Source organism: Salvia splendens, chromosome 15 (assembly GCF_004379255.2).
Source record: "Salvia splendens isolate huo1 chromosome 15, SspV2, whole genome shotgun sequence".
NCBI classification, from domain to species: Eukaryota; Viridiplantae; Streptophyta; class Magnoliopsida; order Lamiales; family Lamiaceae; genus Salvia; species Salvia splendens.
Window position 1 is genome coordinate 5,252,921 of NC_056046.1, and position 25,851 is coordinate 5,278,771.

General features: G+C 39.4%; 2 protein-coding genes across 2 annotated transcripts; both read left to right on the plus strand.

The window, feature by feature from the left end:
* The first annotated feature begins 14,396 nt into the window (after window positions 1-14,396).
* On the plus strand, window positions 14,397-17,595 carry LOC121768418 (protein trichome birefringence-like 19). Its single transcript, XM_042164922.1, has 2 exons — window positions 14,397-14,860; window positions 16,712-17,595. Exons 1-2 carry the CDS (start codon window positions 14,423-14,425, stop codon window positions 17,477-17,479), a joined length of 1,206 nt encoding a protein of 401 aa, XP_042020856.1. The 5' UTR covers window positions 14,397-14,422; the 3' UTR covers window positions 17,480-17,595.
* A 1,321-nt stretch (window positions 17,596-18,916) lies between these two features.
* Window positions 18,917-22,964, plus strand: LOC121768417 (probable endo-1,3(4)-beta-glucanase ARB_01444). Its single transcript, XM_042164921.1, has 2 exons — window positions 18,917-19,004; window positions 20,458-22,964. The coding sequence occupies exon 2, from the start codon at window positions 20,571-20,573 to the stop codon at window positions 22,725-22,727; it is 2,157 nt and encodes a 718-aa protein (XP_042020855.1). The 5' UTR covers window positions 18,917-19,004; window positions 20,458-20,570; the 3' UTR covers window positions 22,728-22,964.
* Window positions 22,965-25,851: the final 2,887 nt, after the last annotated feature.

Below are 25,851 nucleotides of genomic sequence, written 5' to 3' on the forward strand. Positions count from 1 at the left end.
TTATTTTAGTTTATTGATAAGAAGTAGAGTCACAACTTAGAACTTGAAAAGGTTAAAATAACGAGAGAAAAAAAACGAGAAGGCACCAAAACGGTCATTTGGTCACACATATACCAATAGAAAAGAAAAGGGTTTTCAACAGGGACGGATCCAGCTAATAGTTAGCATGGGCAAATGCCCCACCTCAAATTTCATCACATATACATAAATTATACATTATAAAATATATTTGTTTTAATTTCTCACTAATTGCTCCTCTTGAATCTCTTAAATATTATCTACGTATATTTTTGCCCCTCTTCATATAAATTCCTAGAACCGTCCCTGGTTTTCAATATATAGTATTTCTATGAAATGAAATAGTTCAATAATTTAAGATCTTATAATCAGATAAAGCAGATGAATTTTTGTATCATTAATAATACCATTCGCTTTTCCATGGTGAAACATATATCAAGCTTTGATGTTCAGTGTCAAAACAAATCCTAATTGACCAGTCTTGCAAGTATTGCGACACCTCTTTAATTTTAAACTATAGCCTATACTCCTATAGTACATAGTAAGGGGCGGATCTTGCTGCAATGAGCCTGAGTTCAAATTCAACTGCTGTCGTGTAGTTGCTTCCATCTCTCAGACACAAGTGTGAGGCCTTGGGAGATGGGCTTCTGGCAGCAAGTGGGTTAAGGCATCCCCTTACCGGGCTACTGCGTACCCTGATTGAACCCCTCACATGATGTCGGGCCAAGAGTGTGGGGGCCGCCAAGGCGACGGAATCGCCTTTTTTGCTGCAAAGAGGTGTGATCCATTACTAACTTTTTAAATTGCTAACTTTGTTAACTCATTAATGCGGTGTATTAAAAATGTCAATACGATAACGTTGAACTGTCAATATAAACTTAACTGATGTTTTAATACATTGTTTGACATTGATATTTAAAATATCAACACATATCTATATAGTAATAATTTAATAGTATAATTTCTTATGGTATATATAAAGAAACAATTTATAAGTTATACGGAAAAAAGTGTCTACTAACCTTTACTCATACCATACACAGACTTTTCTACTAACTGACATCATCCAAAAACACTACTCCTACTACAGTACTATTCCAGCACACAAACCTCTTTGGGAAAAAAATTTAGAGCATCCACAACCGTGCTCTTACCAGCGGCACGGTTGTGGGCCCGGGCGGTACTATTCATGCCTGCTCTCTGGCAAGAGCACAACACCCACAACTGTGCTCTTCCGCAAGGACGAGCACAATTAATATAAAATTCAATTACACAAAAACATTTTCATAATACTAAAATTCATTAAAAAAACCACAATAAAAATAACAAATTACAAATAAAATAAAAAGACATAATTAAAATCCTAAAAATTAAAAATTACATAATTAAAATACTAAAAATTAAAAATTACATAATTAAACTCCTAAAAATTAAAAATTACATAATTATTGGCTAATATAACCCGAGGAAGACTACGCATCCGGCGGCACCAACCCCAATTGTTTTTGGAGACCCAATATCATGGACTCGTGCGTTTGAAGTTGCGTGGGGGTCATAGTTGACCTATCGGCCATATTGAGTTGGGCCAAAAGGGCCCACAACGAGTTGTTCGGGGGTGGAGGTGGAACATAGGGTGCGGGTTCGGGAGCAGGGGCAGATGGAGTCGCGGCGCGACGTCGTTCGGCCGCCGCCTTCTTCCTACCTTGCGGTCGGCGTCGGGAACCGCTTGGTTGGGCATCGGGGCTACCCAAGTTAGCTTCGGCGAGTTGGCTAGCCACTTCTTCGCCGGCGTCGGATAGGGATGCCGACCGTGAGCGTTTGGAGGAGCCGCTAGAGGAGGATGTTATGCCTCCCTTATACTTCGGGTGCGTCCGCGTCTCCTGCCAAACGTTAAGATATTTGAACGACTTACCGTTCATGGATTGGTAGGTGCTCAGTGAGGCGGTGATGATGTCGACCTCGCTTCGGCCGCTCCCGGCATTCCGGGACTCCTGGATGAAATAGCCGTTGAACTTGCCAATTTCTTCGTTGGCTCGGCCGATGCAGTTGCGCACCATACTCTCGTTGCGCTCGATCGTTCCCGGCGGCCGGTGTGCATTGTACCGGCTAGAGACGCGCCACCAAAAGTGATCGCCGGATTGGTTCGTTCCAACCACCGCATCTTCGGAGATTTCCAAGTACGCCTTGAACAATCTTTCCATCTCCGCCGGTGAGTACGGTGTGCGGACACCGGCGCGAGATGGAGGATTCGGCATTTGGGAAGGGGCGCGAGGCCTAGGCTCCGGTGTCCACCCGTAGCGCCCATCGGAGGCACCTTGATCGTCGATTGGGTATGGCCGGTAGCCACTCGGAACGCCCGAATCTTGGGTGAGAGGAGGGGCCGAATATTCCGTTTCCGGACTATGAAACGGTTGCGAACCGAACCATTCGGGGTTCCAACCGTGAGAGCCGCTTGGGTTGTCGTCGTTACCGGACATAGTGGTGTTGTAGGGTGTGAGAGGAAGATGAAAATGGATATGAGAGATTGATGATGAGAATTGTGTAGTGAAAGTGTGAATTTTTTGGAGTGAAATTGGGGGTATTTATAGATGAAAGTGTGTATTTTTGGGGTAAAAAAAATAAAAAAAAATAAAAAGTGGGGAAAAACGGTTATAAACGGATATAATTTTTTGGGGAAGTGAAATTTTTTTTTTATTTTTTATCGATTTTTTTAATAAAAATCCGATTTTTTAAAAAAAAAAATAAAAAAATGTTTGAAACCAACGGCTATGCCGTTGGCGAATCAGAGACCGCCACGTGTGCGTCCGCTGGCACGGACGTGCTCGATAAATCGAGCAGCGCCGTGCCAGCGGCGCGGTTGCAGCGGTGGCGGTCCTTCGCCTTGCCGCTGGCACGGACGGCGGTGGCGCCAACCGCCACCGCTGCGGATGCTCTTAACTCTTCAAGGCTCAAGCACGGTAATTACGTATATATATTGTCGCATTTTGTTGTGATACACATTGTTTATTGTGGGTATATTATTACAACTAGGAAAATTAAACTAATTAAATTACAAAGACAACGTGATCCATAAAGTATGGAGGCTCAGTTGTTTTTCAGTAGATGCCTTCTTTCACTGGCAAATCCAGGATCCAGGAACGAAGGGGGCAAAATATATAGTATTAGCTTGATTTAGTGCGGACATGACTATTTTTGTCATTGTTCGGGGCGATGCTGGAGGCAAACGGAGGGGGCGGACATGGTAATTTTACTTCCCGATAAGGGGGAAATAGTCGGACGGAGGGGCGACCGCCCCCTAGATCTGCCCCTGCCTTCTTTAGTGATAATATATTAAATAATGATAATGGTAAAAGAATGAATTGGAAAATTCATAAGTTGGGTCGAAATTAAATGGGTCAGTTTGTTTTTTGTGGGTTATTCTTCTAAATTGAATAGAGATTAGAAACGAAATGAAGTGTTGTGTTAGTGAGATTTAATTTAATTTGGGAAATAAATGTCAGTGGTATTTAGAGTTTGGAAATCAATATTTTCATCGACCTTAGAAGTTAGTAGGAGTGCATTACATAGGTTTTACTTTACTTAGGTAGGTTATTGCTTGGATTTGGAATATTGATTCGATAACATGGCTTTTCAAATATAGTTAAGTTGGCTAGTAAAATGATAATAGCTGATTCAGAAATTGAATTGACACGAAATGAAATTTCATTAATTAAGTTTGTATTAATTAGTATCGATGTGATGTTCTATCTTTCAAGATTAAACTAGTTAGTTGATAAGATAGCCTTTTAAATTTTAATTGACATTTGAGTATTGATTGAAGGGATTTTCATTCATAATTTGGTCGCGCAAATTTTATAATTAGTTGACAATGACATTTATTTTTGTAATTGTACGTTGCCGACTAAAATTTTATGTAATAAGCATTATTAACATTACTAATTCTACGAATTACATAAAAATCGAAGTTTATTTTATTCAATTTTTAGAATATTAAATAAATAAACAAATCAATCTGTGATTTGTTTTATAATCTGTAAATTGAATAATATAAAAAATACATATTTTAACGCTAGAATTAAACTAAATATGTAAAATAAAAATCACTACTGACATAGTCTAAATAAGAAATACACTAAATAATAGTACTCATATAAATATGTAATATAACATTTTTTAAAACTTATTAAACTACTACTACTACATTTTTATGGTACCAATTCGAATTATACGATTACAATCTTTTTAATTTATGTACCGTATGATTTTTGTATAATATCATATCTTGTCATCTTGATATACCATTTGTCGTCCCATAATAGTAGTCCTAGTAGTTGAACACTATACAGTAATTAATTTAGGAGAAAGATCTACATCATCGTTATTGATTTGCATGATTGAAAAATGCCTTTTTAATTAAAAAATAATTATATAAATTATGAAGTTGTGTTTTAGTCCTCGCGACATCGTCAGAAAAAAGGGGATGAAAAACATGTCGAGATGTTTTTCATGTTAATTTTTATTTTATTTTATTGTAAAGGGAATTCTTTATTGCAAATGCCATAACCTTTATTTGTTTTTCAAATTTTACGAGACTAATTATATGAAATTTATAACATTACCAACGGGAAATTCTGTCCCTGGAACTCTGATAGGGATTTTTTTTTGTGTAGTAATTATTTGAACTACGTGCCCACAATACACAAATTATACTATAATTTTAGTTGTAGCTAATTATTTTTGTTAAAATTTGGCTTAAGTCTAAAATTTATTACTCATTAATATAATAAATCGTTTTGTGTACCATTATTTTATCAAGGATATTGTATTACTGCTGAAAATGAGAAATACTAAAATATTGGTTTTATTATTGAGAAATTTATTATTAAACCCCTATTTTAAAATAGATATAGTAAGACCACGGCACACCATTTAAGAAAAAAATATATTATTTAGATACGAATTTTTAGCTAGTGGAGTTAATCGTGTTAACAAGTATATGGAGTCAACTGTTATTTGTTAAAAATATTTACTTTTTTATAATTGCAATATTAAAATTTTAAATCATATCACAGTAGTCTCAGTCATTAATTAATTATTCTATAGACAATCATGTGCACATCCCTTATCAAACGGCATTGAATACTTACAACCCTACAACCTTTTCTTCTTGTATGTGGACATGTTAAAATTAATTTTATTCTATTTTTTAATGATTTTCTCTTTTTATCCAAAAAAAGAATAAAACTAATTTCTACATGTCAACGTGTATACTAATTTTAGCTAGAAACCACTCTGTATTCCTATCATTTAACAAATTTTCGTCAACTTTTTGGTACTTTTCTACAATTCACGGTGAATTTTAAAAAAAATGTACAGTATCATAATAGTAGTACAATATTAATGAACGCGTTTCTTAATTAGTCCCACAATATTTATATACTCTACATAAGATTCTCAAATCATAAGTTAAAAGTGACAATTAAAACAAATTAAATGAAATACATATATAAACTAGCGTAACCAAATAGTGAAGACAGGTATGATCGAAGTACTAGTACATTTTTTATTACAATCTTTATTTTATTTATCCATTACTTTAATTACTTTTTTTTTATTTTATTAATACATTTAATTACAATTGTTCTCTACTTAACACACAAAATAACATGTCTTGAAATCATGTCATTTTCCAACGTAACGATGACATCTATATAGACTATGATAGAAATCCGTGGGTTCCATCCTAAAACCAATTGGTGATAGGAGGAGGGGCCCATGAGACTTATATACTAGTTTCAGTTTTATATTGACACCGATGTGGGACAGTTATATGTTATATTTTTAGTTTCAATTGCCAACACCCTCCCTCAAACCCTTCAAGGTGAACCTTGGAGGGGTTGGACTTTTTTCTAATCGATTGGACAATCGGTCCAATTTTTTTGGATCGGTTGGGACCACTTGGCCCAAATTTTCAGCCCAGTTATACTGCTGGGTCAGTCATTTTTTTTCGGTTTCAGCCCAGATATACTGCTGGGTCAGTTAAATATGACCCACAGTCGGCGACCTACTCTAATACCATGATAGAAATCCGTGGGTTCCATCCTAAAACCAATTGGTGATAGGAGGAGGGGCCCATGAGACTTATATACTAGTTTCAGTTTTATCTTGACACCGATGTGAGACAGTTATATGTTATATTTTTAGTTTCAATTGCCAACCGACTATATATTAATTACTACCAAGTAATTCAGTTGTAGTCCCGACTTTCACTTGGTCACGCTAGTAATCTAGAAATTCATCCCAAAATCTTAGCTAGTTTCCAATTGAAGAAAGAAGGAATTACTTCTAAATCACAAATAAAAAGTGGAGTGACCAAGATCGACCAAGATCATATATAATAGGTTAATTATATGCAAAGTGACAAAACTTGATCAAATTCTAATTTTGTTATTTGAAAATGTAAATAAAAAATCTTAAAATTTTGCAAATTCTTTCGTAACCCGAGATGGTTTTTTCCCCAAGCAAATCTGATCCATACTACTACTACTAAATTGGCGCATACACATGCGACCAAACAATATGATTTTGAGCTTTAATAACTGATAAAATAAAAAAGTTTAGTCGAATTTTTTTTTTCATTTAAATTTAAAAAATGTGGCACATATCAAAATTTAACTGAACTTTAATTAGTCGGAGTAGTATATTTTATAAACAATTAAGTTAACTCTATATAAGTCACCCACTCTTTGGAGAGAATCTTAGAAGCTGTAAAATATCTGTCATCACCCCATGCCACTCTACAATTACACATAAATTCATCAAATTACCTTATATACATTTTTGTCGCCTCCTACATAATTTTGTGACGATGCCACTGATGGAGTACGTACTAAACAAGCCAGCACAAAGCCCGAGAAAGAGTATTAGTTCGGCATGACCAAAGAGTTCGGCTAAGAGTTCAGTTCGGCACAACCAAAGAGTTCGGCCTCAGCCTACAGCTCGGTAAAAGCCAACCAATCAAGCTCTGCCCTCAGGTCGGCATCAAGCTCTACTCTCAGCATCGGCAAAAGCTGCTCGGCAATACCGAACTGGGAGACACGATCTATCTAGTGGTGGACCCATGCAGGCTCTCATGACCTCCACGACATCCACGACATAATTACTGATGATGTAAGCCACCGCCTAATTAGTGGCCATGCAGGATCTCATGACCTCCGTGACCTCCACGACTTAGGGTGGTGATGCAAGCCACGATCTCAGTTCTATATATAAACGGAACTTAGATCCGATAGAGGATCCACCAACTCTAGAGAGAAAATATCATATAGCAAGCTTGTATTTGTAAGCTGTAGAAAACAGATCAAGCAATACAACTCTGCTCTCTTTTCTTCCCGTGGACGTAGATTTACCTCAGTAAATCGAACCACGTAAATCTCTGTGTTGTGATCTCTACTTTCCTGCATTTACTACCACCAAAAATTCGCGGATTCATCACTGGCGCCGTCTGTGGGAAACGAAGAACCAAATCTGTGATAAAGCGAATTTTTGACCCTTTTTCCACTACAAAAAAAAATGCATGCCAGATCGCACAACTCCCGTGCCTCCGTCCGTGATGACCATGAGGAAGCTAACCCAGCAGCCCATAGGCCTGGAAAGCAGCCTCGTGAGAAGTCTGTATCCAGTTCTCACGGTGAAGGAACAAGCCGCTCAAAAGGTCCACACACCGAGTCTTCCCAGCAGCCTGATTTGAATGAGGCTGTCAAGCTGTTCTTGGCTGAGAAGCAGGAGGAGTTCTTAACCTTCCTGCAAAAGAGCCAACAGCCGAAGACGAAAACGGTAGATTCTCCTTCCTCATCCAGACATGAAAGTCACCACCGCAGTAGTGCCGTGTCTTCCAGGAAGAAGAATCCTCAACCCCGACATGTTCCTGTTTCTCCTCGGCACCGGAATCACAGGAGAACTCCTTCTCCTCCGTACCGAAGAGATGTCGGGTTCGCCATGTACGGAGCATTAAAGACTCCGTTCTCGGACGATATCATCCGAACTCCTTTGCCGCGGAACTACCGGATACCGTCAACGACTTATGACGGGCTAGTGGATCCTCATGACTTCTTGGGATGCTATCAATATAATATGGCGAACCAGGGTCTCAATGAGGTCCACATGTGCAAGCTGTTCCCCGAGTTGCTCATCGGGAACGCCAGAAGGTGGTTCGACAGCCTTCCTCAGGACAGCATTCGATCCTACCGAGATCTAATGGATGCTTTTCATAGGAGGTTCTTTCAGAAAGCGGAAGTCCGAATTACCTCGGCTCAGCTGCTTTCTATACGTCAAGGTCGCGACGAAAAGATCAGCGACTTCCTGACGAGATTCCATAAGGAATGCCTACAAGTAGATAATCTCAATGATCTACTTGTCATTTCGGCATTCCAAAATGGAATCCTGCCCGGAGCTCTCTACAGAAAGCTCGTGGAGTGCGGCCCGCAAACAGCTCAAGAAATGTGGGACATTGCGGACCAGTTTTCTCGTGCGGATGAGGCAGACCGTCGAAAACGGTCTTTAGACAGCTCATCCCAAGAAGAGAAAAAGAAGCCCGATCAAAGCGGCCAGGTGCTTCCTCGCCGAACTCCTTTTGAAAGAATTCAAAGGGCACCGGTACAAGGCAGATTGGGGCCACGGCTCAATCCTGAGAAGCCGCCCGCTCAGTTCGTACCATTAAACAAGTCAAGAACGGAAATTTTCGAACTACATTCCGATATGTTCGAAAAACCAAAGCGGATGACGAAATCAGCCGCGCGGCGACCCCAGGATCAATATTGCTCCTTCCATCAAGCCCACGGTCATGATACCGAGGAGTGCCGAAATTTGGCTGCAGGTATTGATGTTCTTGTGAAAACAGGAACGTTAAAAAAATACCAAAGCAAGCAGCCGAAAAAGAACAAAAAGCAGAGAGGTGCGAACTGCAATCCTCAGGATCCGAAAAGGCATGAAGATCCCGAAGACGACGACGAGCCGCAATATGATGGAGTAATCCAGACTATTGATGCTCTCCCTGCCGGGAAAACTAAGTCGTCCCTAAAAGCAGAACGCAGAGGTTCCAATCAAGAGGAGCCGACGCATAAAAGGCTGAAGAAAGACGAAGTGATTACATTTTCAGATGCCGATCCCGTCCCGGCCATCTCTCCTCACCAAGACGCTATTGTCATTCAAGCCGGAGTGGCAAACAAACTGATCCACAGAGTATTTGTGGATACAGGAGCGTCAGTCAGCGTTCTTTTTAAAGAATGTTTCGATAAAATGGAAGTGGATCCAGCTCGGCTCAGTCCGGCTCCACTTCCTCTGAAAAGTTTCGCCCAGGAGGACACCCGCCCTGAAGGTATTATCAGCCTTCCGATCACGGTGGGAAAAGCGCCTACAAGCTCCAATACGATGATCGAGTTCTTTGTGGTGAAAGCTCGGTCCCCGTACAACATCATCCTGGGGAGAGACTGGCTCAACACAGTTCGGGCCGTTTGCTCTACTTATCACCTCACCATCAAGATCCCTACTAAAGGAGGGATAGCGGTCATCCGAGGTGATCAAAAGAGAGCAAAAGAATGTTTGCAGATTGCGCTTAAAAGTGCCGAGCAATCAGTTCGGCACCATCAAGCATAGCAATCACAGCAACCGGAGTCAGAGGCAAGCGAGATGGCCGAAGTCACTTCAGAGCCGAACTCAATGACCGTTCGGTTATACGATGACGATTCATCCAGAACGGTCAAGATCGGCTTCGCAGGAACGCCTCTACTCCGAGAAAAGACCATTCAGCTCCTCAAGGAGTACAAAGATGTCTTTGCATGGTCTTCGTTGGACATGACCGGAGTGCCCCCCGAGGTAATCACTCATCGGTTAAATATTGATCCTTCAATCCGGCCAGTAAAACAGAAGCAAAGACTCTTTGCGGCAGAAAGAAGCCAAGTCATCCATGACGAAGTCCGCCAATTACTAAAAGCGGATGTACTATTCGAGGTGAAATATCCTTCGTGGGTGGCCAATCCTGTCATGATCAAGAAAAAGGAAGGAGGATGGCGGATGTGCATAGATTTTACCGATCTAAACAAGCACTGTCCTAAAGATTGCTATCCCCTTCCGAATATAGATAAAAAAGTAGAAGCTTTGATCGGCTTCGAAATTTTCTGTTTTCTTGATCTATACAAAGGATATCACCAGGTGTTAATGGATGAGAGTGACGCTCCGAAAACAGCTTTCATTACCAATTTCGGCATTTTCGCTTATAAAAAGATGCCATTCGGTTTAAAGAATGCCGGAGCCACTTATCAAAGGATGGTAGACAAGCTTTTTCGGCACCTAATCGGAAAGCAGGTTGAAGTGTATGTCGACGACATAGTTGTCAAAAGCAAAGGCACTTCGGAGTACGAAGACAACCTCAAGTCCACTCTCAACGTGCTCAAGAAAGCCAACCTCAAACTTAATCCCCAAAAGTGTACCTTTTTGGTAGATTCGGGAAAGTTTCTGGGTTGTTGGGTTTCAAAGGACGGACTCAAGGCAAACCCCTCAAAAGTTCAAGTCGTTCAGGACATGGCAATGCCGAAGTCCATACATGACGTGCAAAGGCTAACCGGATGTCTAGCCGCACTGAATCGATTCCTTTCCCAAGCAGCCGAAAAGCAACTGCCGTTCTTCAAGGTGTTGAAAAAGGCACCAAAGTTCGAGTGGGGAGCCGAGCAGAAAAAGGCCTTTGACGAGCTCAAAAGTTATCTAGCCGAGCTTCCTATTCTCTCTGCTCCAACCGAAGCCGAAGTAATATTCTTATACTTAGCGGCATCAGATCAAACCATCAGCGCGGTGCTTGTACGAGAAGAAGGCCTAAAGCAGTTTCCCATCTACTTTACAAGCCGAGCATTAAGAGGTCCAGAAACAAGGTATCAACCTCTGGAAAAAATTGCTCTGGCGTTAGTAAATGCAGCAAGGAGACTGCGGCCATACTTCTACGCTCACAAGGTATGCGTCTTAACCGATCTGCCTCTTCGGCAAGTTTTGACCAAACCAGAAGCATCAGGCAGAATCGCCAAATGGGCCATAGAGCTGGGAGAACACTCAATCGAGTATCTACCTCGGAAAACTATCAAGGGACAAGCCTTGGCAGATTTTCTTGCAGAAGCAAAGTTCGATCAAGCAATTCCTGTTATTGCCGAACAGAAGAATTCTGCCAATGCCGAACTAGTACAGCCCTTGGAATCCGAAGTAGAGCCGCCGGACTGCTGGAGCGGATTCGTAGATGGAGCTTCAAACAAGATGGGAAGTGGAGCTGGTATTTTACTTGTCGCTCCCGACGGACACGAGGTAACCTACTCACTTCGGTTCCTATTCCCCACTACTAATAATGAAGCCGAGTACGAAGCCCTCCTGGCCGGACTCCAGTTAGCGCAAAGTCTGCTCGTCAAATCTCTCAAAGTCCATTGTGATTCACAAGTCATAGTAAATCACATGTTGGGTACAAGTGAAGCTCGTGACGAGAGAATGAAGGAGTATTTGAACAAAGCGCAAAGCATCAGCCGAAGTTTCTCCTATTTTCGGATAATCCGCATTCCCAGAGCGGAAAATAGCCGAGCAGATACCTTAAGTAAGTTGGCCTCAGATCCGAGCTCAAAGGCGGAAGAATTAATGCATCGAAGCATTGATGAAGCCGAGGTACATTCAGTATCCAGCTCGCCGAACTGGATGACGCCGATCTTGCAGTATCTGGATCAAGGACAATTGCCCGAGGATAGGAGAGAAGCTCGGAAGATCACGTGCCGAGCACTTCGGTACGAACTTCATGAAGGAGTCCTCTTTAGAAAGTCTTACCTCCAGCCATTATTGCGGTGCGTAGGACCAGAAGAGACGGACTACATCCTCAGAGAAGTTCATGAAGGATCGTGCGGTAGCCACATCGGAGCCAGAGCTTTAGCTAAAAAAGTTCTGAGATGGGGATATTATTGGCCAACCTTGATACAAGAAGCAGTGCAGCTCGTCAAGACCTGCCCGAAGTGCCAAATCCATGCAAATATCCCAAAGATGCCGCAGACCGATCTATCCACTATGCAGAGCCCTTGGCCTTTCATGCAATGGGGCATAGACATAGTGGGACCACTTCCTCAAGCTCCTCGGCAAATGAAATTCCTAATCGTTGTCGTGGACTACTTTACGAAGTGGGTGGAAGCTGAACCATTAGCTACGATAACGAGCTCGAAGGCATTGGATTTCGTCTGGAAGAACATAGTGTGCCGATTCGGCATACCCCACATCCTCATCTCGGATAACGGGACTCAGTTCACCGACAAGACGTTCAAGAATTGGTGCCAAGAGCTGAATATTCAACAGCGGTTCACTTCGGTCTCTCATCCACAAGCAAACGGACAAACGGAGGTAACAAATCGTATCCTGGTGAAAGGGTTAAAAGCTCGGTTAGAACAAGCCAAAGGACAATGGGTAGAAAATCTCCCTCAAGTCCTATGGTCCTACCGAACTACACCCACAATCTCCAACGGTGAAACTCCGTACAGTCTGGTGTACGGCACTGAAGCCGTAATTCCGGTGGAGATCGGCGTACCCAGTCCCCGAACTCTAAATTTCTCCTCAGAAATGAATGACGACGGACTGAGAGCCGAGCTAGATCTTGCCGAAGAAAGAAGAGAATTGGCATGCATAAAAGCAGCCAAGTACAAGGAGCAAGTAGCCCGGTATTACAACCAAAGGGTGAAGAAGCTGCAATTTCAAGTGGGAGATCTCGTCTTGAGAAACAACGAAGTAAGCCGAGCAGAAAAGCTGGGCAAGCTCGAACCCACATGGGAAGGTCCGTATCGGGTGTCAGAAGTCCTCGGCAAAGGGTCTTACAAATTGGCTCACATGTCAGGAGAACAGGTACCCCGAACATGGCACATTTCCAACCTCAAAAAGTTCCATTTGTAAGAGACAGTCCGGTCAGTCAGTCTTGAGTCCTGTTCGGTCAATGTGCTTTCTTTGGTTTGCTTGGTCTTTATTTGTCTCTGTGCGTTTTGTCTGTGTGTTTTGTCTGTCCCTGTGCGTGTCGTCTCTTACAAATGTTACTGAGGTATCTTGTTCTTCGAAGGCTGATCCCCTTCTTAGAACATGTACAAGCCAACGATTGAGAGTCAAAGCTTCTACAGAAGATACAAGACCACAATTCAGCTTAAACAAGCAGTTCGTCTGAAACGAGCTGCAATAAGCCAACGATTGTGAAGTCCAAGCTTCTACAGAGGATACAAGACCACAATTCGGCTTAAAAATCAAGCACTTCGTCTGAAACGAACTGCAACAAAAGTCCGATTCTCGCGATAAAACTTGCCTGAATTAGGACAAGGGAAAGTCCGATCCACGCGATAAAACTCGCCGAATTAGGACAAGGGAAAGTCCGATCCCCAAATTAGGACAACGGAAAGTCCGATCCGAGCGATAAAACTCGCCAAATTAGGACACAAGCTTAGTCCGGTCAAAGATGTTTATTTCATCAGACCAAAGACGAGTCCGGTCAAAGATGTTTATTTCATCAGGCCAAAGACGAGTCCGGTCAAAGATGTTTATTTCATCAAAACCAAGGACCAAGTCTGGTCAAAGAAGAGTTCACTTCATAAGACCGAGGACAAACATCAACTTACCCCGTACCATTATCCAGGATGCCGAAGTGATTCACTTCGCTCTTCGGGGGGGGTAGTGATGGAGTACGTACTAAACAAGCCAGCACAAAGCCCGAGAAAGAGTATTAGTTCGGCATGACCAAAGAGTTCGGCTAAGAGTTCAGTTCGGCACAACCAAAGAGTTCGGCCTCAGCCTACAGCTCGGTAAAAGCCAACCAATCAAGCTCTGCCCTCAGGTCGGCATCAAGCTCTACTCTCAGCATCGGCAAAAGCTGCTCGGCAATACCGAACTGGGAGACACGATCTATCTAGTGGTGGACCCATGCAGGCTCTCATGACCTCCACGACATCCACGACATAATTACTGATGATGTAAGCCACCGCCTAATTAGTGGCCATGCAGGATCTCATGACCTCCGTGACCTCCACGACTTAGGGTGGTGATGCAAGCCACGATCTCAGTTCTATATATAAACGGAACTTAGATCCGATAGAGGATCCACCAACTCTAGAGAGAAAATATCATATAGCAAGCTTGTATTTGTAAGCTGTAGAAAACAGATCAAGCAATACAACTCTGCTCTCTTTTCTTCCCGTGGACGTAGATTTACCTCAGTAAATCGAACCACGTAAATCTCTGTGTTGTGATCTCTACTTTCCTGCATTTACTACCACCAAAAATTCGCGGATTCATCAGCCACTATATAATAAAATCACACACACTCAAACACAACCTCCACACTCTCTCACAGCTTAGTTCCAAATCCATGGAGCTACCTGTAAATAAAACCATAATCAACATAGCCATACTTCTATCTTTCGCTCTAATCCTCATCAGCCTCATCCGCATCATCAACTACCCTGTTTTGCAAAACACATACAATGCAACATCAGTTGATCGTTCGAATATGAGTGAGATTGAAGAGAGCACATGCGATATCTTCTCGGGCGAATGGGTCCCGGATCCGGACGCCCCGTATTACACAAACCATACGTGCTGGGCCATCCACGAGCACCAAAACTGCATGAAATACGCCCGGCCCGATTCCGACTTTCTCAAGTGGAAGTGGAAGCCCGACGGCTGCGATTTGCCCGCTTTCAACCCCGGTCAATTCCTTCGTATGGTGCGGAACCAGACCATGGCCTTCGTTGGAGATTCTGTCGGAAGGAATCAAATGCAATCCATCATATGCCTTTTGTCCAAGGTCAGTACGATTTAAAGTTCTACTTTGACTTGACGCGATTTTCAAAATTGCGAGATCGATTTAATTTTATACGACTTTTAATTGTGGATATTATGAAATAGTAGAATGAGATATTATTTCGTGGACGATTATTTAGCATTGATGTTTGGGTTTATTGATGTGGGATTAGTAGTAGTATAGTTCACGCTAAGTTAAGTGCATTACATGATTGTTTATTAAAATAATTTTTCAGACATGGAGGGGGCAGATTCAATTATTTTTTCGAGGTTTACGAAAACTGAGGTAGAATTTTATATGAAATCTTATTTTGACCATAAAATTGTGTCTTTGTAATTTTTGGTGGAAAGGAAATTTGAATTATTGAAGTGGATATGTATGAAAGTGTGGTATTTTTAGTGAGATAAGGAGATAAAATAAAACATGGGGTTTTCTTGGCCAGATAAAATTGAGATATAAAGTGAGCCATGCATGGTGAGCTTGTTCTTGTCTTCCATGATTCCATCTAAAGCAAAGTCTAGTCGATATATTATTATCGAAAATGAATTATTATCTTTTTATAAATTGTATGATTATTGATTGTCTTTTCCCCCTTTTATTATGAAAAATTGATACTTCCCTTCAAATCTTGGGAACCACCACAAAGGTGAATTATTGATTAATGAAAAATTGTACAGCCTGGATTTGTTTGATTAGTTTTTGACATTTTCTGCTTATTCATTAGATAATGCAACTGTATAATGTTGTAAACTAGTCAATGAAATAGGCCCTTCTATAATATTTCTATTAATTGAATCTATTAGCAATTAATTCAGTGCCAAACCACTTGATTAATTCCTCTTAATGTCGGTACTTGCTTCACTTCATTTGAGTGCTATTATTTGAACTGCCTTTCTAGCTATACATGAGTCTTTCGTAAGTAATCTCTAATGTCACATGTTTATTGTAATCATGCAATGACAATGAAATGAATTACTAAAAAAATCGGCTGTTTCTATCACTATGTTATCATACATTTATTTATAAAAGAACTAGGGAGAAGATGACAAAGGAAAGGGAATCTAATGTTGACACGGATCATTTGTAGTATTTCCCAATAAGCTCTATTTCTAGCCACATTTTATTGAATTGAATTCATTTTATACATTGCTATATGAAATGGAGTAGTTCATTTCATAATTTTTAAGTTAAAACACAGAATTATAGTATCTATTTGCATGTACATCAATATCAGTTGATATCATCAGTTTTTTATTGCCATCTGTATTAACGTATCAACGAATTGATATAGTAACTTTTAATTCTTAAAACTCACATTTTAAAAAAGTTCTCACTAGAACTGCCCCATGTTGGATATATTTACATCTCCTGTATATACACATTTGTAAACTCACATTTTAAAAAAGTTCTCACTAGAACTGCCCCATGTTGGATATATTTACATCTCCTGTATATACACATTTGTAATGAATCGAATTATTTTTACACCAACCCCTCTATTTGAATTCTATAAGCTTGCTATCTTTAACGTATGTATTCTATTTGAAATATTCATAAAAAAATACTCCATATTTCTATTATAGATTCAAATCTCGTGCATGTGCCTACGCATGTGACCAAATTGTTCCTACTACTATTATTATAACTGAATTATCAATTGTATGAATAATCAAGCCATATTCCCTTTGCATCAGTTGTTCTTTTTTATTTAGGAAAAATTAAACTATTCAAGATCTATTTTTGAGTGCATGCACTCCTAATAATGACTAATGTGTGCCAAATATTAATCCGATTCTCCAAAACCATATTAAATTCATATGGGTTATTTTTATTAACAATTTAATCAATTTTAAGGTTGAATACCCAATCGACGACTCCCCAGAAACAGACGAGCAGTTTAAACGGTGGAAGTACTCAAATTACAATTTTACCCTCGAATATTTCCGGAGTCCATTTTTATTAAGATCCGAAGAGCGCGACTCGGATGGCCCGACCCACACGGGTCTCTTCAACCTCTACCTCGACGAGTTCGACGAGTCGTGGACGAGTCACATCGACTCGGTCGACTACCTCATCCTCAACGCCGACCACTGGTTCAACCGCCCCGCCGTCTACTACGAGGACGGCCGCGTCGTCGGCTGCCACTACTGCCAGATCCCGAACATGACCGATCTCCACACAAACTACGCCTACCGCCGCGCCTTCCGGACGGCGTTCAGGGCCGTGAACGGCAGGCGGAGATTCGGCGGCGCGGCGTTCCTGCGCACGTACGCGCCGTCGCACTTCGAGGGCGGGCTGTGGAACGAGGGAGGCGATTGTGTGCGACGGCGGCCGTTCCGGAGCGAGGAGGCGGTGTTGGAAGGGGTGAATTTGGATATGTATATGATCGGATTGGAGGAATTTAGGGCTGTGGAGAAGGAAGGGAGGAAGAAATGGCGGTTGTTGGATACGACGCTGGCGACGCTGCTGAGGCCGGATGGGCACCCGAGTAGATATGGGCATTGGCCCAATGAGAATGTCACTTTGTATAATGACTGTGTGCATTGGTGTTTGCCTGGGCCCATTGATAGTTGGGCCCAAATGTTGCAACATTTGATTAAACTTGAGGCTACTAAGGATTGATTTAGTGATAATTTTTTTTAAAGATTTTCTGTTTTTGGAAAAGGAAATGTATTTTAGAAACTTGTGTTTGGATAGTGAAATTGGGGGAAAATGTTTGAAAAAATTATTTATGTGCATCTCATGAATTATCAGCCATGGTTTATTGCGGGGTACAATAGTTGATTTACATGAGGCGTGTCGTTACTGATCCTCGTATATACTACCTCCGTCCCGTAGTAAGTATCACATTCTACCATTTCGGTCCGTCCCACAATAAGTGTCATATTCTACCATTTCGGTCTGTCCCACAATAAGAGTCACATTTCACTTTTACCATAAATGGTAAGTAGACCCCACATTCCACCAACCAATTCTACTTATATTTTATTATAGGGATATTGACATCTAATATCATGAAACTTTCAAAAAATTGGGTTTTCCCACGAACTTTAAAATTGACAAATAATATCACGAACTTTACTTCGGGTTCGTTTTTTCCCATGAATGAAAAAAATCCCATAAATAATATTATGATACGGATTTTTTTTCATAATTTCTCGACAACAATTTCGAGAACTTCAAGTTTTTCAATATTTGAAGATAGTTTTTCTTGAAGCACACCCTCCAAAATTGTTCTTCGATCTATTAAAATAACATGAATTTTTTCATTCGTGGGAAAAAAACAAACCCGGGGTAAAGTTCGTGATATTATTTGCCAAATTTAAAATTCGTGGGAAAAACCTAATTTTTTTTTAAAGTTTCGTGATATTAGATGTCAATATCTCTTTATTATAAAACTAATATATATAAGTGAGACCTATAATCCACTAACTTATTCATCTCACTTTTCTTTAGTACTAGGGAAAGTTCCTATAAATAATTTTCCATTTTATGCACTCTGTACAACTTAGAAGTATAAAGTGTTAGCATTAATAAATGTAATGGCTTTTGCAAATAATCAAATTTGGTAATTTGTAGACCTCCTAATATAATACTTCAAAATCATGCTCACAAATAAATGATAACCCAAAATCCAATGGGCTAATGATTGCCTTGAACTACAGATCATTTAAATAAAAAATAAGTAAGCTCTATATTTTAATAAAATCTACTTGTGACTAAGTATTTAATTTGTTCTGAGACATATTGTGATATTACTTTTTATCATATGCAGAAAATATACAAACACTATTGTTTAGATATTATACCGATGAGGAGGAAATAAACCGAACCAAAACTATACCAATGAAGAAATAAAAAATAAGAATGAGTAGAAATAAATCCTAGCAAAAAAATGAGTAAGACCATCTTTAACTCTTTTACATGCTTAGGTTGCAAGTAATTTAGATACCAATCTACCCAATGTATACTTAACTTGGAGACAAACCTAGTATCCTCATACGTTACAAACACCTCATTTTTCTATCATACCATTTCTTTGCTTCACAACTCAAATTATTTTTCATCTTCTTCACTAAGTTTGGTTTTGGAGAGTAATGCCATCTTTGTGCCACAACTTCAGCAAGGAGGCATTCTACTTATTTATGTAAGTTTCGTCATCCTATTTGTTTCATAAGCCAAATATTTGAATTTCATGAGGAAAAATCGGTGTTCAGATTCTTATATTGACCTCGTGTTCGTAACTAATTAACGAGTATTACCAACGTAAAAGTTATAGATATGTAATTACCGTATTGAATTTTGAGTACTACTTTTCAAATTACCAATATATTTATTTGACTAAATATGATATAGAAAGAGAAGTTAATAATCAACTGTTGTAATTTTTTCTGGATTAAATATGATACTTATATTACTAGTAATGAATTCGGAATTGATCATCGTTCTTAGTCTGTTTATTTTTTGAAAGATCTTAGTTTGCAAACTTATTTAATTAGATCCAGTGCAAAAAAAATTATGGAATAAAAAGTACTCCATCACCAGAATTAGGATATAGAAAGAATGGAGTCAAAACCAACATGAATTAAAACGGAAGATAATTAACAATTTGGTAAAGTTTTATCATCAACAATAATTGACGTTGAAGTCATTAAAATTCAAGTCACAAACTATAATCAAACAAAATTACACGGACATAAAATGTCTATAATAAGTGTTATCTTGTATGTCGGGTGAACTTGGGTATATTTGTCGTTACCTTCACTTTTGGCTTGAAAAAAAAGTCCTCATAGTATAGAGAGAAAGAGTAAGTCATTATTAACATTTATCATAAAAATAGAATTGAAAAACGAAGCAAAAAATCATAAATTTGAAATAATCCTTCTTAAAAAAGAAAATTTAATCATTCCCAATTAATAATCTTACAACGATACTGAAAAATATAAAACTATTTAAAGCAGAAAATATTGAAATACTCTTTTCGTTAGAAGCCTTTAAATACTCTCATTTTGAAATGTCAGTCATTTTACTCTTGGTACTATATAAATAATTCAAAATTTTGAGTAATTCATATTTTTATTAAAATATATTGTATATAAAAATGAAATTAATTTTTTTAACAATACTTATGAGACAAGTAATGTTGATTAAGGGAACAACAAATCTATGTGACCAAATTTTGTACAACCAAAAACTAGTTTATTTGAAAAAATAGATTTATTTAGGCATTTAATTAAAATATATTGATGCATATATAGTACATGGAAAGTGCATAATATTGTGGTCAGTATATAATTTTTTTACTTTTTTAGAACCATAAATATAATTAGTGCATACTTTAATTTAAATTTTAAAAATAATAAAAAGGAAATTCGAATAAAAAAATAAAAAATGAGGTTAAAGGAAAATAATTCTTTTCTTTGTATAACCTTATTATTTTAATACATCAAATTATTAATATAACCTTATTTTCGCAGTATAAAATTTGGTTGTTTATAACCTAAAGGGAATACATATTCATTTTCGTTGTAATTAATTAGTCGTTGTAATTAATTATGACATGAGATGTGGCTTGTTCTCATTCAACGCCGCGTTCGCAGGTAGGACCCATCCGCACTCTGACGTAACTAAACCGCAATTTCCTGAAACTTAGCTCGACTGACAATCCAGCCCCTCAACTTCCCTTAAATCATATAAATAACCCATCAATCAAATGATGAAGAAGATCAAACGAAGAGTCAAAACCGTTATTACGAAGCCTTTCAACAAGAAAAAGCCGCCACCGCCTCCTCCCTCCCCTTCGCCGCCGCCCATGTCGCCGCCTCCGCCCTCACCCGCCGCTTCCCGCCCCTTCATCTTCCCCAAAACCCACTCCTCCGTCCTCCCCGACCCCTCTCCATTCTTCGCCCCTCACCTCCTCGCCGCCCCCCTCCCCACCAATTCCTTCTTCCAGAACTTCACCCTCAAAAATGGCGATCAGCCTGAATACATCCATCCCTACCTCATCAAATCGTCGCAATCCTCTCTCACAATCTGCTACCCCTCTCTATTCAAAAATCCCGCCTTCATCTACCAAGTATTCATTGCCGATTTAACCATTTCCACGCTCAACAACCCAAACCCTAACTCGACTCATGTGATCTCCTCTTTCTCCGATCTCAGCGTCACTCTCGATTTCCTCTCCAACAATCTGAGATTCTTCCTCGCTCGAGGTAGTCCGTATTTGACCTGCACTGTGGTGACGCCAATTTCCCTCTCGATTTCCACCATTCACGCCGTTGTCGAGCTCACTCCCAACAGTTCATGCACTAGATACAAAATTAGGTTGAATAACAATCAGACGTGGCTGCTCTACGCCTCGTCGCCGATTAATCTGAGCCACGACATCAACACGATCACTTCTACTGTGTTCTCCGGCGTGATTCGGATTGCGGCATTGCCGGTAGATTCCCCCAAATTTGAGTCGACTCTGGATCAATTCAGCTCCTGCTACGCCGTGAGGGGCGATGCCGTGTTCACAAAGCCCTTCTCTTTGGATTACAGATGGGAGAAGAGAGGTTGGGGGGATTTATTGATGCTAGCGCATCCTCTCCATCTCAGGCTTCTCTCGGATACCGATTGCTCTGTTTCTGTGCTAGAAGATTTCAAGTACGATAGCATCGATGGGGAGCTCGTTGGTGTAGTTGGAGATTCTTGGAGTTTGAAAACCGATCCTGTATCCGTAACTTGGCATTCGATCAAGGGAGTTGAGGAGAGCTCTTACTCTGAAATCGTCGAAGCTCTTATCAACAATGTGCAGGCATTGGATGCTCGTGCAGTGACGACGCCCTCGTCTTACTTTTACGCTAAATTAGTTGCTAGAGCGGCTAGGCTAGCACTGATAGCTGAAGAAGTGTGCTACACTGATGTGATACCGGCAATCAAGCAGTTTTTGAAGCAGACGATTGAGCCGTGGCTAGAGGGGGCCTTCGAGCCTAATGGATTCCTCTATGATGCGAAATGGGGAGGCATTGTGACAAAACAAGGGTCGTTGGATTCGGGTGCTGATTTTGGTTTTGGAGTGTACAATGATCACCATTACCATCTTGGATACTTTGTGTATGGGATTTCTGTGTTGGCCAAGATTGACTCTGCTTGGGGGAGGAAGTACAGGGCGCAGGCTTACGCGTTGATGGCGGATTACATGAACCTGAGCAGGCGGGAGAACTCAAACTACACACGGTTGAGATGCTTCGACCTGTGGAAGCTGCATTCTTGGGCAGGAGGGCTGACAGAGTTTGCAGACGGGCGCAATCAAGAGAGCACGAGTGAGGCTGTGAATGCATACTACTCTGCAGCTCTGATGGGGCTGGCCTATGGGGACAGCCACCTTGTTTGGATTGGTGCGACTATATCAGCTTTGGAGATTCTTGCTGCAGAAACATGGTGGCATGTGAAGGAGGATGGGAAGAATTTGTATCCAGCTGAGTTTGCTAGAGATAATAGAGTTGTTGGAGTGTTGTGGGCTAGTAAAAGGGATAGTGGGCTTTGGTTTGCTCCTGCTGAGTGGAAGGAGTGTAGGCTGGGGATTCAGCTGCTGCCTTTGCTCCCCATTAGTGAGGCACTTTTCTCCGATGCTGGTTTCGTGAGGAAGCTCGTGGAGTGGACTATGCCAGCGTTGGCGAGGGAGGGGGTGGGAGAGGGGTGGAAGGGGTTTGTGTATGCGTTGCAAGCGATGTATGACAAGGGAGGCGCTGTGGCAAATGTTAGGAGCTTGAAGGGGTATGATGATGGGAATTCGCTCACCAATCTGCTGTGGTGGATTCATAGCAGGGACCAGCAGCCAGAGGAGTGTGACAGATTGTGTTGGTTTCGACATTATAGTCATTGAGAGTGTATAATCGATGTTGAGGATCAAACATTCATGTTTGAAAAAATGGTGTCTTTGGCTTGATTCATCCCTTCTGCATTGGATGTTTGTAACTGTTGTTGAATGAGAATGGTGTCTTTATTTAAGGAATAGGATGTTATAGCCTATTGTCTTTATAGTTATAGCCTATTGTTATAATGGGCTTGTGTTTACCATGAAAATGTTCATTTTGAGCATATTTAAAAACGCGTTTGTATTCATGCATGCTCACAATTTTCTTCCTACGTGTGGTAAATTGTTGAACAAAATTGAATTTTGAGGGCTCGATTAGGACTGCTTATTCGGCCGGTTCCGGTTCTAACCGGATCGGTTGACTGATTAGCCGGTTTTAAATTTTCATAAATCCTAGAACCGGAACCGGAACCGGAACCGGAACCGACCGGTTCTTGGTTTCGAATCGGAACCGGTGTGTAATTTTAATCCGAATTTATTTATAATTTTAAATAGTTCAATACATAAAAAATAATAATCCAACATCTAGAAATATAACAAATATTACCTAAAAATTCAAATAAATACAAAAAAAATACAAACCAACAATACAATAATATTCATATATGGATAAGAGTGATGCCAAGTGTAGTACGTCGGTCGGACTAGTTTATGTTAACAATTTTTTAATAAAAAAATAGGAGTTCAAAACTTTAGCCATTTTTTAAAAAATAAGTTTTAAAATTGAATTCCATTTTCCCTTTTTTGGCTAAACAAATATTCAATGGAATTTCTAATACTAATTGATCTTGTTGTGACTTTTTGGATTATAACGGAACAGTTAATAAATTATTCACATGTTAAAATCGTATGTTAAATGAATTGTTACATAAATTTGTTATAAAGTTAAATTTCTATCATATGAAATGATATTGTATTTGTATAAGTTTTTTGGAAATTAAAAACAAACTTATGATTTCCTACTCATTGTAGTTAGTTCATCAAAAATAGATTGGGGAAATAATTGTAGATTCAAAGTATCACGGTTTAAACATTTTAAATACTTCAGAAACAAAGCTCGCAAATCTAACCCTATTTAAATCTAAAAATCACTCAATGTGTTTCAAATTATTTTACTTTAATTCAAAATTAATTCAATTAAATTAGATTTATTAGTATATTAAATTATAAAAAATAAAATTGAATTATAATCCGGTCTCCGGTTAGGAACCGGTCGGTTCCGGTTCCGAGCCGGAACCGATTTTATTTAAAAAGTTGGAACCGGTTTCCCAATTAACCGGCCGGTTCCGGTTAACCGAGAACCGGAAAACCATTTAAGCACCCTAGGCTCGATAGTAAAAAGATGAGGGTACATTAGTTTAAGTGCTCAAGAGAACAAGATTTAAGAACATTTTCTATATGGAAAGGTAAATGAAAGAGGTATATCATCTATTTATCTTTTTAAAAAATAAAATATACCCTTCTAAAATGTAACATTTCAAAAGGAAAAATGTATATAGAAAGGTAAATTATTTTTAAAAAATAAAATAATAGTTCAAAATACATTAAAAAATATAATGTGTAATACTTTCTCAAATACCATCTTCCTTGAAGAATGATTTTTAATGAAAAGAATGTGAATATGATATTTATAAGATTTTATCTCTTCATTGATGAAGGGTAAAATACCTCTTTAAAATTGAAAAATGTATAATACCTTTTCAAATAAGTCTCTCTCTGGAGAATGATTTTATATAGAAGAAAAAGGTAAAATATGATAGTTATATTGACTTTATTTCTCCACTTACCTCTCTCTTTAGAGATGCTCTAATAATTCTAGAGCCAAAATGTGCATACTCCAAAAGGATTACATGACAAGGTACGGTAGTTTGTCAAGAATTTTTTCAAAGCTATTGGAGTTTATTACTATTGTCTAAATATCGGTCGTTTAGTTTTTAAAAGAGTAAATGTTAAAATTGGTTCTGAACATATGCTCATTTTACGATTTTGGTCAAAAACTTTATCTTTTGAATTTTTGCATTTTGAACATTTCAAATCGGATCACAATTGGTCCTGAACTAACTGTTCCGTTAAAAACTAACGGTCAACTGGTTTAATCCCGATTTTGACCAAATTAGACTATTAATATGATTTTTTACTCCCTAATTATTTATTTAATTATTTTAATAATTATGACCAAATCGAAACTCTTGTCATCTCATTACACTAATTAATCATAACAAAACCATGAATCAAGATCCATTAGCAAATTAATCAAATTTAGCGATGGCAAGCCGAGTTCGCGAAACCATCGTGGATTGCATGAGAGAAGCTCAATCTTCCGGCGCCGACGACGAGGACCGGTGCCAGGCGCTGCAAACCCTGGCCACCATCACCAACATCAGCCCTCAAAATCGGAACCTGGTGGCTCAGATCGATGGCGCAGTCGCTTCACTTATCGACCTCTCGAAATCCGCCGCCTCGCCTCAAAATGTCCAAACTCTGGCGCTCTCGGTGCTCTTCAACCTCTTGCTTAATCCCAACTTGAAGCAATCTTTAGCTCAAAAGGACACCATTTTCCACCTCACTTCTCTCATCGACTCGCCGGAATCCGCCAAACTCGCCGCCTCCTACCTATGTAGCCTTGCCATGTTAGACAAGAATAAAGCCTTCATTTTTAAATGAATATTTATTAAAATAATTAAGGAAATAATTAGGGAGTGAAAAATCATAATTAACCGTCTAATTTGATCAAAATCGAGATTAAACCCGTTGACCGTTAGTTTTTAACAGAACAATTAGTCCATGACCAGTTGTGATCCGATTTGAAATGTTCAGGATGCAAAAATTCAAAAGATAAAGTTTAGGACCAAAATCGTAAAATGGACATATGTTCAGGATCAATTTTAGCCTTTACTCTTTTTAAAATAACATAGGGTAATTTTACTGTTTTTTTATTTTTTTTAATGAAATATAGATCTCAATTGCCGATTATGTTGAAGTAGATTATAAGAAATACTAATAGTCTCATTCTTGTCACAATAGATCTGACACAGTTTGTGAGGGTGGAAATCATATCTCGCCTAATAGCTTCCTCTAAAATACCTTTGTCAAATCATTTTCACTTCTTTGAACCCAACGTTCGCATTTAATT

What these genes read in the sequence shown, in the direction of transcription:
- LOC121768418 (XM_042164922.1), top strand. Translation starts at nt 14,423, where the DNA reads ATGGAGCTACCTGTAAATAAAACCATAATCAACATAGCCATACTTCTA. An exon ending in TCATATGCCTTTTGTCCAAG is followed by an intron (nt 14,861 to 16,711) that starts GTCAGTACGATT and finishes ATCAATTTTAAG; the next exon opens with GTTGAATACCCAATCGACGA.
- LOC121768417 (XM_042164921.1), top strand. Translation starts at nt 20,571, where the DNA reads ATGATGAAGAAGATCAAACGAAGAGTCAAAACCGTTATTACGAAGCCT.